The sequence below is a fragment of the Triturus cristatus genome, chromosome 5_2 (assembly GCF_964204655.1).
Source record: "Triturus cristatus chromosome 5_2, aTriCri1.1, whole genome shotgun sequence".
Classification (NCBI taxonomy): domain Eukaryota; kingdom Metazoa; phylum Chordata; class Amphibia; order Caudata; family Salamandridae; genus Triturus; species Triturus cristatus.
Genome location: NC_140588.1, coordinates 33,692,456 through 33,705,376, shown reverse-complemented (window position 1 = coordinate 33,705,376; position 12,921 = coordinate 33,692,456). Strand labels below are relative to the sequence as shown.

General features: G+C 48.5%; 1 protein-coding gene across 2 annotated transcripts in view; it reads left to right on the top strand.

Annotated features, from left to right (window-relative positions):
• Positions 1-12,921, top strand: part of GALNT12 (polypeptide N-acetylgalactosaminyltransferase 12) — a 668,716-nt gene that overhangs the window by 356,654 nt on the left and 299,141 nt on the right. For both annotated transcript variants that reach the window (XM_085606792.1, XM_085606791.1), the window contains exon 5: positions 10,674-10,791. In XM_085606792.1, the coding sequence (XP_085462918.1) occupies positions 10,674-10,791 (118 nt within the window). The remainder of the gene's footprint in view (positions 1-10,673; positions 10,792-12,921) is intronic.

The window sequence follows — 12,921 nt, the reverse complement described above, 5'->3', positions numbered from 1 at the left end:
AAGGAGGAGCCGGGAATTAGGTGTGGGGGCCCACAAGAGCTCAGGTGGAACCTGACAGGGTTCCTGCCCTTCTAGCTGCTCTTCTGGCTGCCACAGGGCTTACCCGTAATCCAGCCCAGGCTCAGACATGGGGTCTCATTCTGATTAACAATCCTTTCTCTTTCTCAGATGATACAGCGCTAGACAAGCAGAATATGCCACTGGTGACTCAGCAGATGTTCAGGTCTGAACCTGTCGCTATGCATGGATAAGGTAGACTTATGGGGACGTGGCGAGTTACTGGAGGCCCCTGTGGCTTCAGACTTTGTGGAACTGTGGGCGGGAGCTGCCAGGTTGTGTACTGTGCCCTTCTGGCACCGCAGTGTAATTATTATTGTTGTTATTATGGGGGTTCTTCTTGCAGAGGCTGGAGATCCTTGAAGGGGGAGAGCCCTGACCCTATGTTACTATTGGAGCTGCCCGGCAGGTGGACCTATGTGGGGCTGTGGTGGGCCATGCTTGCACCCCCAGTCCCCTGGTGCCAGTTTGAATGGCGAAGGTGCCTGGAGGTGGTGGTGCTGGATGGGAGTAGCTGCTGATGCATGTTGATTGTGTGGCTTGCTCACCCCCACAAGCACACTCATGCCCACTGGTCAGTGGGTAATGGTATGGTGCTGTATGTTTTTTCTTTTTATCATGCCTAATTTTGGGTAGCTGGCCGTTGCTGGTCTGCTCTGAGGATAGGGAATTGGTTATTTGATTGATTGCTAGGCGAGGTCTATGAACTTTTTTATGCCAAATGCCTCGAAACACGACGTATACCAAATACAAATTACTGACTTGGAATATTAGAAGTATGGGAACAGCGTCCAGATGCGCAATATGTACTCATTCCTCAAACATAGGGCTGTGCATATAGCTGTACTGCAGGAGACACACCTTACCATTGTGGAAGTGCAGTGCCACCAGAGACGGTAAGGTACGGTCTATGCCGCAGGTTGTTCAGTGTATTTCCAAGGGTGCTTTGATCTGGGTGAGGGTGGGTGTCCCCTTTGAGGCCCTGCAGGTCCGTGAGCATGATTATAGTGGATGGGGGATTAGATGGTATGCCCTGCTACTCGGTTGTGTATATGCTCCTAACCAGGACCAGCTATCATTCCTGGTCCGTCTATCGGCCCAGCTGGTCTCTTTCTACGGCAGAAACCTGATCCTATCGGGAGACTTTAATATTGTAGCTGACACCACATTTGAGCGCTCTACTCCGTCAGCCCATAGAGTTGCGAGGGGGCTCCGGGACTGGACAGAAGATTAGGGACTTGAGGTTGTCTGGAGTCCCCAACATGATGGGGAAAGGGGATTACTCCTTTTATTTTAGCCTTTACGCCCGACACGTTCGCCTGGATAAGGTTTGCTGCTCAACTTCCCTTTGTCAACATATATACCACAATGAATACCTCGGTCACACCATTTCGGATCATAGCCTGCTGTTGGTGGCTGTCCAGTTGGGCAACCAGGCCGGCAGTCCCTGAGTGGCGGCTCTCCCCTAGTGCCTTAGAGGATGATAGTTACAATGAGGGCCTCCGTGAGGCCATTCTTGATTATCTTTCGCACAACTTTGAGACTGCTACAGATTGCCTCGTAGAGTGGGAAGCCTTTAAGACGCTTATCTGCGGACTCTGCATGGGGACATCAATGGGCATTTGGAGGAGCTTGCACTGGGAAATGGTGGCACTTAGCGAGGCCATTAATGACCTAGGTAACCATGTGGATGGTAACCCCAATGTAATAGAATGACTAGCAGAGGCCAGTGAAAGATACAATATCCTTTTGGCAAAGCTCAACTGCCATAATTATACAGACTATGTAGCCAGGGCACCATGAGGATGAGGGTAGGGCGGGCAGACTGTTGTCCTTGATCGGGCGGCCTGTGACACATGTTGACCACATAACTAGCTTGACATGGTCCAATAGGCAACAGGTACACTCCCAGGTGCAGATCAATGAAGCTTTGAGAGTACTACTCAGTACTGTATGGAAAAAGGCCAGAGAGCCTGAGGACACATATGGAGGGCTTTTTGACCTAGCTACAACTACAGAACCTGCCCTAGACCACTGTGGAGGAGTTGGATGGCCCCATGATCTCCCAAAAAATTAAGGGAGCTATTAGAGACATGGTGTGGGGGAAGACGTCGAGCCAGATGGCCTACTGGAGGAATTTTGCTCTGCTTTTGCAGTGAAACTGGCCCCACGACTGGCCACCATGTACAATATGCCTCTAACGAAAGGAAACTGCCTGCCACTACCAGGGATGCGATGGTTGATGTGCAAAGGGCGCCCACCACAGCGTTTCACCCACTGTTCATGTTGGACATGGACTTTAAGATCTTAAGTAAAATACTATTTGAAAGAGACTGTTAGTTATAGATTACTTACCTTAAAATCACCCTTCAGGCGTCAGGCTGGATCTGGAAATTTTTTCTTTAGCAGATCCCCTGTGCGTCAGTAAGTGGCGTCGGTAGACTCCACGTCGGTGTTGGCGTCCTGGTCCTCGAAATGACATTGTAGTGTCTTAGACGCCGCCCCTGCACGCTGACGTCCTTTCTTTCTTTTTCTGCACCAGCCTTGCGCAGATCTGGAGAGAGCTAAGTTTCTTCTCGACTTTGTCGATTTTGTTTGGGAGTTTCCTGACTCCTGGTGTATGAGATGTCCCACCGATGGAACAGGTCAAGCCGTACGAGGCCTGTAACCGCCTGATGTCACTTACGGACCCCCACCTCGTGTGCCTCTGTTGCCTGGAGGGCGACCACGACCCAAAGTCATGCTCCGACTGCCGGGCCATGAATCCGAACTCTTTGCGGGAGCGGTCTCGAAAGTTGTTGGAGGCCCGGCAGTCGGCTACGCATCGTTCGAGCTCCCGGTTGAGAGGAAGGTCTCGGAACCGGTCGCGAAGCCACCACCATCATTTGTCTTCCAAGTCTTTGAGGTCTTCAGGTAAGTCGAAGCACAAGAAGAAGGCGAAGAAGCAGTGTCGCTCTTCGTCTTCTCCATGTCCGTTGGCTGCCGTGACGCGGGACCCGGTGTGCCGTCGTTCTCCAGCTCCGTCTTTGGAGCCTGCTCCTGGGACGGCTCTGTGCTTTCCTCCGTTTCCCGGAGAATCCGCTGCCCAGCTTCGAGCTTTCTACGAAGGACTACACAGCCCGACTCTGCTCCTTTGGGCCCTGTAAACTCGGTTGAGGGCCCTGGGATTTCAATGCCGGCGGTCCCATAGCCAGAGGGCCTTCGAGGGTCCAGGCCTGGATCCAGATCGACACCAGTCGACCTCATGGTACCTTTCCCGGCGCTGATCCCAACGGGGACACTCCTGGCGCCGGTCGTGCCCCTGACCGTCGCTGAACCCAGCCTCACCCCTGACTTGGACACGGCGCCAGACCGACGTCGTCCGACCTCTGCATCGGAGGGCACTTTTGTGCCACTGTTCATCCCTGGTGTTCCTTTTATGTCTGACTGGCAACCAGAGGAGGGTGAGCACGACTGGGAGGGGTCTGTGGACCCTTTAGCTTATCAACTTGATGAGCCGGACTGGTGAGAGGACCTGGGTGACACCAGTGGTCTGGATACCTCCCCAGACCTCGGCATGCTTTCTCCCCCCACTGTGGCTGCGGAGGAGGGTGCTTCATATGCAGTGGTGTTGCATAGGGTGGCTGAGGCCTTGGGCGCGGAGCTTCTTGCTGTGGCAGTGGAGACTAACCTCCTGACAGAGGTGCTTCAACCGGCTGCGGCTTTTTCTGAACCCTTTCTTCCCTTCAATGAAGCCCTCATAGACGTCCTTCCGGGCACTTGGTCCAAAGCCTAACACAGGGGCTCCTGTGGACAGGATGATTGCCCGACGCCACCACCAGGCCCCAGGCGACCCACTGTTCCTCTCCCAGCACCCGACACCAGAGAGCTTGGTGGTCTAAGCCTCGTCCTCTAAGTGTGTATTCCCTACTGCTCCTCCAGATAGGGAGTCAAAGAAGCTGGACCATCTTGGGAAGAAGATGTTTTCTACCGCCAGCTTAGCGGTCCGGTCCGTGAATACCGCATGCCTCTTGGGCCATTATACCCATACAGTGTGGGATACGGTTGCGCAAATTCTGCCACAGTGCCCGGAGGAGGTCTGTGCCATTTTCACCTGCGCAGTGTCAGCGGGTAGAGACGCAGCCAAATTCACAATAAGATGTGGGCTGGATACCTCCAACTCACTGGGCAAAACGGTTTCCATGTCAGTAGCCCTGAGGCGCTATGCCTGGTTGAGGACGTCTGGTTTTTCAGGGGATCTCCAATCTACCTTACTTGACATGCCCTTTGATGGCCGTCACCTTTTCGTTGATAAGGCAGACTCAGCGCTCGAGCTCTTTAAGGATTCTAGGGCTTCTGCCGGATCCTTGGGCCTTGCGGCGACCTCTCGCTCCTCGCTGTCTGCTTTTCGCCTCTTTCGTGGCTACGGAAGGGGTGCTCCACTGTGTTCGGCCCAGTCTAGCCCCGGTTAACACAAGCTGCCCAGCCTGTGCGTGGCCACGGATGGTTGGACATAGCGAAGCGAGTATGGGGGCCAACGGGCTGGCCAGTCCACTCATAACCCCCCCTGCAGCAGCCTCCAGACCCTCCTAGTCTGACCTTTCATGGCCACCAGAGGCCAGTGGGCGGCAGGATTTGCCATCACCTCCCCCACTGGCACACCATCACGTCGGACAGGTGGATTTTGCAGATAGCCTTCCTCTTCCAGACTACCCCTCCCTCCATGCCACCATCCTTCCATCGCTGTTGGTGGATCATTTGGCCCTTCTCCAGGAAGTTGCACCTCTCTTGGCCAAGGGAGCTATCAAAAGGGTCCCTGACTCAGAAGCAGGTCATGGCTGCTACTCCCACTACTTTCTGGTACCCAAGAAGGACAAAGGCCTGCGTCCTATCATAGACCTCAGGGCTCTCAACCGCTTCCTCTGGAAGGAGAAGTTCAGGATGCTCATGTTGGCTCAGGTCCTGTCTGTCCTCGACCCCGGAGACTGGATGGTGCGTTGGACTTCCAGGATGCATATTTCCATATCCCCGTCCTGGCAGCCCACAGGCGTTACCTACGATTCACGGTGTGCCATGAGCATTTTCGGTTCACCGTGCTCCCTTTTGGCCTTACCAGCTCCCCTCCAGTGTTCACGAAAGCGATGGCCGTGGTCGCAGCTCATCTGCGCAGATCAGTGTTTCCAGTCTTACCTATCTCGATGACTAGCTGTTGAAGGCGAACTCGCCCCAGGCTGTCGTCTCCCACCTCCAGACTACGGCAGACCTCCTGCATTGGCTGAGGTTCACTATCAACGTGCCGAAGTCACATCTGACTCCCTCTCAGAAGCTCCTTTTTATTGGAGCAGTTCTGGATACGGCGCAGTTTCGGGTTTATCCGCCCGAACAGTGAGTCCAGGATATTCGGGCTAGGATACTGATGTTCCAGCCTCTAGCCCGAATTTCTGTGAGAATGACCCTGAGGCTGCTGGGCCTCATGGCCTCCTGCATCCTGCTGGTGGATCATGCCAGGTGGCATATGCGGGCTCTGCAGTGGGACCTGAAGTTCCAGTAGTCACAGCATCAGGGCAATCTTTCCGACATTGTCCAGATCTCGGAGGGGACTGCACGGCAATTGCAGTGGTGGTTAACAAACCAAAATTGGGTCAGCGGCAGATCCCTTCCCTTCCCCAACCAAAGCTGACAATGGTGACTGATACGTCACTCCTGGGATGGGGCAGTCACCTGGAGAGAGGCGTAGATCAGAGGGCTCTGGTCTCCGGTGGATTCCGCCTCCACATCGTTTTGGAGTTCCAGGCAATTCATCTGGCACCAAAGGCATTCCTTCCCTCTGTCAAAGGAAGAGTAGTGCAGGTGTTCACAGACAACACAACCGCCATGTGGTACTGCAACAAACATGGCAGGGTGGAGTTGTGGACCCTATGTCAAGAGGCTCTTCTCCTTTGGACATGGCTGGAACTTCAGGGCATGTCCCTGGTGGTTCAACACCTGGCAGGTTCTCTGAACGCCAGTGTGGACGAGCTCAGCCATCAGTGCATGATGGATCACAAATGGCGTCTTCACTTGGAGGTGGTGCAAGGTCGCTTTCAACAGTGGGGAGGGCCTTGGTTAGTTCTGTTCGCCACCGAAAAAAACGCTCCATGTCAGCAGTTCTGCGCGTTGAAATTTCCAAGGCGGCACTCACTCTGCAACGCTTTTCGACGCAAGTTGACTTGCGGTCTCCTGTACGCCTTTCGGCCGGTACCACTTTTGCCCAGAGTGCTGAAGAAGATCAAGCGCGACCGGACCCAAGTCATACTTGTGGCTCCGGACAGGGCACGAAGAGTCGGGTAGTTATGGGGCTCGGGGCTCTTAGACATGGCCACGATCCTACAATCAGACTGCCTCTTCAGGAGGGTCTTCTGTCTCAGCAGCTGGGGACGGTCCTCCACCCAAACCTGTCAAGCCTCCACCTCCTTGTGTGGAGATTGAGCGGCATCAGTTGACAGCTTTTGACCTTCCACCCGAAGTCTGTAATGTCATCTTGGCAGCCAGGCATCCCTCAACCAAGTCTGTATACGCCTGTAGAAGGAACACGTTTGAGGCATGGTGCACAGCAAAGGCTGTGGATCCCCTTTCTTTCCCCCTTTCAGAGATTCTCTCTCAAGCCCAGCAGGGTTTTGCTCTAGGCTTTCTTAAAGGCTACCTTTCGGCCATATCTCCCTTTCTTCGCCTTACTGATCAGCCTTCTCTTTTCAGGTCCCCTATTGTAAATACATTTCTAAAGGGCATTACTTATCTCTTTCCTCCTTGCAAAATTTCCCAGTGGGACTTGAATCTTGTCTTGACGTTCCTTTTTGTGCTCCCTTCAAGCCTCTACATAACTGCCCTGTCAGACTCCTTACTCTGAAGACAATCTTCCTTGTCACCATCACCTCTGCTTGCAGAGTGAGTGAGCTTCAAGCTCTGTCCTCAAAACCTCCTTTTCTTGCTGTTCATCCGGACGAAGTAGTCCTTCACATGAGGCCCTCTTTTCTTCCCAAAGTGGTTACCTCCTTCCACATAGGACACACCATCACTTTGCCCACTTTCTTCCCACCTCCGCACCCTTCCAAGGAGGAGAGACTCCACCGTCTGGATCTAAAACATGCACTGTCTTTCTATCTAGACCGCACTAAAGATTTCCGGGTGGACAATCAACTCTTTGTTGGCTAAGTGGGTGCCAAAAAGGTCGGGCTGTACAAAAATGCACAATCTCTCGACTGGTTGTCCTAAGCAATAAAATCTGCTACTCCTTAGCGAAAAAGGAAGCTCCAGTGGGATTGCGTTCCCACTCCACCAGGGCTACCGCAGCTCCTACTGCCTTGGGGGATGGAGTTCCACTCCTTGACATTTGTCAGGCAGCCACGTGGGCATCCCTGCACTATCACATAGGTCCTGAAGAAGGCCAGCATACGTAGTAGTCTGGCTGAAACATGTAGACCTTTTACTACATGATATTAGAGACATAATTTAAACTCTACACATATCCGTTTCTCTCCTTTTTTAACACTGCCAGAGGGCCCACCATTAAAAAGATACCTTCATTTAAAAGGGACCCAATGGACAGTTTTTAACCCCTTCAGTGCCACGCCCTTTCCCCCTCCTGTGCCGGGCGTTGCACTAGTGGGTGGGGTTCATGACGAGATAGTCTTGTCATGGGCACAGCGCAACCGTGCTCCATGATGAGACTATCTCGTCATGGGCACTGAAGAGGTTAAACTTCACTTTCACAGCACCACTTTGCACTCGCAATTAATCTGCTCCACTGTAATTCAGGCTTCGAAGCACAGCCGAGGTGCACTCAGCACCTTGGGTGGGACCCGATGATGAAGCATGCCACCAACTAAGTTGGTGGGTGAGGGTTTTCATATAAAACTAATAGTTTTCGGCACGTAAACTTCAAGCTTCAAAAGTGTGAACCAGTTCTCCTTGATATTTACTGCTATACATGTCTGATGTGGCCATTGATGTCCTGCCTGTGCTCCAGTTGCTGCACGAGTTTGGTGAGCTTTCTGGACCACAGGTGAATCTTGCAAAGGATTGTCTTTCCGCTCTCACCCCAGTTGGGCCAACCGGAGACCTTCCAATTGAATCTTAGCTGGGCCCCCTCCACGTTGAGGTACCTGGGTATCCAAATTTACCATACCATGGAGGCCATACAGTAGGGTAAAGTGGGAGTAGTCTTCTGTTCCTTGAAGGGGTGTGTGGCCTTCTGGCGCTTGCTCCATCTCCTCATTATGACGCATATAGCCCTGACCAAGATGATTGTTGCCTTGCCTTCTTTATTACTTTAACAATCTCCTGACTTGGCTCCTAACGTCGTGGTTGAAACAGCTAGACTCGATAGTATGAGAGCTGGTTTGGGGAAGACATTGGGTGTCTTTAGATACTGTCAGGCGGCCTACCCCGGAAGAAGGATTGGGGTGCCAGACTTTAAACTGTACTATCTGGTAGCCCAGCTGCAATGGATCACACTCTGGCTGGATGGCGCCAACGTGGCCGCACTGGGTCCTATGAGGCCTCTGCCGAATCAGTGAGTACTTCTGGTCCAATTGCTGAGGTGCCTACCTGAAGGGTCGTGTGGAAGGTTTTCTATTAAAAATGATGCTGGGCTGTGAGAGTCTGCCAACCCGAGTGGTCATACCCAAGGTGTGATGCTGTAGATTTGTTGAGAGAGGTTGCATCTTGTCTGTTCATTTGGTGGGCTGGATAAATGGGGCCATTCCCCATGTGTAACCTCCCGTTTAGACCTTTAGGTGCTCTTCCACTTGGAGCCCACTGTTTCAGTTCACTGTTTTGTTAAAGATGTTACTGTTTCAGTCTTGTTCTGTATACACTGGACATTTGATGGCTTTCTCAAATTTTGAGCAATGCTGATGATGGGAGGTAAAGGGTTGAGCGAAAAAACCTTGTATAGTGTACAACCAACCAGATAACTTTTTTTTTTTTATAATAAATTTAATTGATTTTGTGAAAAACAAGGTGAATACATGGTATGAACAGCTCAGCATGAGTCTCAGCACCACAACATGGGACATCTTGTAAGCAAACACATTTGTAACATTATACATTTTAATTTGTACTCCAAAAGCCCCGGGAATGGTCTTGGGGAAACAAGGGCGAAAATCAATTTGGTAAGTCTAGCCATTTACCCCACACCCTGCGATGCTTGGCCAGACAGCCCCTGGGTTATGTGGGACCTCCCAACCCAGTACCTCTGTTAGCTCAGTTTCCAGGGTATTCCAGTATAAAGTTATAAGTGGGCAGGACCATACCATGTGGAAGAAGTCTGCATGTTCGGTCCCACACCTTGTACAGGAGGGGCTCAAGGTGAAGCCTTCCTTGTATAGGCGGTTGGGGGTGTGGTAGCAGGCATGGAGATAGTAAAGCTGAACCAGGCGAAGCCTGACTGAGGTTTTGATACTTCTGGGGGCCATCAGAGCATCCCTCCAGTCCTCCTCCTCCAGAGGGCCCAGCCAAACCTCCCATCTGGCTCTCAAGAAGTCAAGGGATGCTGGACCGTTGTTGGTCAGAGAGCGGTATATACGTGAGACCCCTCCCCTGCGAAGTTTACCCATTGTGATCTGAGCTTCAAGGGGGCTGTGTTCTGGCAGGGATTTGCCCGTTTGTATGTGTGGGTCTAGGGCATGACGGAGGTGCAAGTACCTGTAAAACTGTGATGAATGGGATGAATGAAACGAGTGTCTGAGTTGCAGATCTGCAAATGAGCGGATATGATCACTGATCCACACGTCTCCAAGCAGGGTGATACCGATGAGAACCCAACTCCTAAAACCCTCTAGGCCGCTCACCTCCCGCAACCCTGTGCCGACGAACCAGAGACCTTAATGTGTTTATGCTTGCTGTTGTATTTCTTTGTAAGTTGTCTTCCCCTGTGAAGGCATGCTGGTACAGAAGATATTTACATGGTGCCCTGATCTATATTTGAGCAGTGTTGCGAAAAAAATGCATAAACATATTTATAAAAAATAAACAAGTGAAGTAAGAGATGCAAGCTGCACGTACTGAAAACACTACCTGGAGTTTCAAATCCTTTTCTACAGCATCTTCAATAGTCATAAAAAAAGATTGTTATATTAATTAATGGGTGCAGACAATTGTTACATAATTACTTTAATGACATAGCTTATATGGAAGCAACCTTAAAGTAAATTGTAAATGCGTATTGCCTTTTAAATATTTAAACATAATTTTTTTGTGTTTAAATTGTATAATATACACAAGAAACTGCTTATAAATTAAAAAATGTCAAACCAGGAAAGTGTTTGAGATGCTCTGCGGTTGGTTCCCTTACTCGATTAATGGCCACTTCAACTAAAGTAGAGCACTGCTTGGGGGCAACCTATTTAGCTGTATCGGACATTTTGGCAGAATAAAACTTGTATTTTGCTGCACAAAGAATTCTTTGATTGCAGGAGTACCTTCCATGTTCAACAGCTTTGTGAATAGTTGTGCTAATGATTGCAACATTATTATTACACTTTGGAAATTGGATAAAGGTTTGAGGGGTGGATTTTAACTTGCCTATATATTGTAAGATTACACTTTCTGTTAATGTTTTGACAAATATTGTATTTTTTAATAACCATTTTCCTCAGGTCCCCTACTATGGCTGGTGGGTTGTTTGCTGTAAGTAAGAGGTACTTCGAGTACCTCGGTTCTTACGACACTGGAATGGAAGTATGGGGAGGAGAAAATCTTGAATTCTCATTTAGGGTAAGTAGTTCATTCAAGGACCTCCTTCAATATTCAATTCCTAATGATTTAAACATTAATTCTAGACGTTAAAATCTGCACTAATATAAAATGTCAAATGTTTGATTTTTCTCAAGATTAGCAATCCATTTATAATCGCTTTCTGCCTGTTTTCCCTGTCTGCGATATTCTGTGATGTTTGTGCACCATGGCTAACTTGTTGGCTATAAACATAGTCTTTGCTTACGTACCCGTGCTTCCTTTTTGGCAGATTTGAATAAATGATTTTGGTCATTCTTCTGAAATTAAGAATCCCCTGCAAACCAAGCCTTTTCTGTTGCATTACTATTTCGATGCTTTAAAAGGTCAGGTAAGAACAAACTGTACCGTCAAATTAGGCAGACAATTTGGAAAACAGAACGAAACAGACCACACATTCTGGCATAAAAGAGGGCATTTTTTAGGGTGCCCATCAGTACCCCTCACCAGTGTACATCAGCTGAGTATTGCCCATTTTAAGGAGTTCCCCTTCCTACCATTACATGGTAACTGTACTACACCTCGGGATTCGTAGAGTAAAGTGCATTTAGAATTAGAGTCCCCATAACGATAGTTGTTTCCTTTGCATATGTAGTTCCTTGGTAGAGTGTGTGGTACAATGTTAGGGTGTTTTTGTTTGAGACTGTCACCATGTTTTTATCTGCAGTTCTTTAGTATGTGAATAAAGTTTTCCCATAAGACAGAACATTTACATTTGACATCCTTGAGGAACCCTCACCTCATTTCCTGCTTGTTTTTTGTTCACTTTTGCTGCTTTCAACTTTAGTTAATGGTGCTGTTTTCTGGTTAAGGTATGTCCATCTGCACATATGTTATGTTTACAGACTAGACTGGGTGCTGCTCAGCTATATGAGCATGCCCACATGTTGGAACACCTAACAGTGAGGTTTTAAGGGGAAATAGTAGGAGAACACCAATTACCCATTAGTTGGGGTATATTTTAAGAGGGTTTGAATTAGCACAAATTAGAAAAATGACATCATTTTAAGTTACTTTTTAAGTTAAACAAATCATAAGTGTTAGTGTGGAAAGCTGGCATGCACGGTACCGTTTTAGAAACATCATACATTTATTAAAAAACACAACCAAACAGAAGTAGTCATGGCCGACAGATGAGGTAGTGCGAATTAAATGGGGCAGATTTATCTTTTCTCCGGGAAAAGACTGGAAGACTGCATTTGATTTGCACTTAATATTTTTATGATAATTTACCAGCAATGTGTTTTTTAGGATTTATAGCCCGTTGAATTCATGATTATTGCAATTGCCAACATTACCGTGTCTCAATAGAAACACATCAAGAATCCTATTGAACTACAAATTAATCCTTGTGAAACCATATGTGTATGCGTCTTCAATTGAAGATTTCCTTTTCTGCTATATGGCATTTCTGGATTTAATGAGTACCTTTGAGGAGGAAGATCAAGAAAAGCTACTTGAAGTAATGCTATATTTAGGTTTTTGTGTCAGCCTAGTAAAGATGCTGTATTATGTTCAGACTCTAACTAGAGAGGTACACATTGAAAAAAGAAGAGGTGAGGTTTCTCTCACGACTCAATCCTCTTCAACAAAGTTGTTAAATTGGCCCCTAAATTGCAAGGGTAAGAAGCCCAGAATTAATTGCCAAAGACACATTATTGTTATCTGGTGACACACCTTATAAAATAGTTGTGATGAAAGGAGGACTAAGGCAGAGGACACACCTTTCACTAGAATATTGTCTGTTTTGTATGGCCTCCATACCAGTAGCATTGCAAGACATCCACAGTGTAAGGACACTATGGATAGTGCAAAGTATTTCAAGGCAGATGTCTTGGCATATGGTAGGTATAACAATAAAAATGACTGGCATCGAGCTGGAAAGAGGACTTACTGCCTAAAAAGTTATGGGCTCCTAGTTTAATCTACGTGGGGCATGATGTATCAGACAGACAAAAAGATGAACCCTACTGCCAAATAGGTGCTCAGTACTGCTGGAAAAAAAATTCATTACGTTTTTTTGGAAGAGGTATGCTCATTTTTTCTGTTTATCAGAGTTTCAAAGTACAGCAATACAATAAAACATTAAATAAACAATATGTTTATACATGT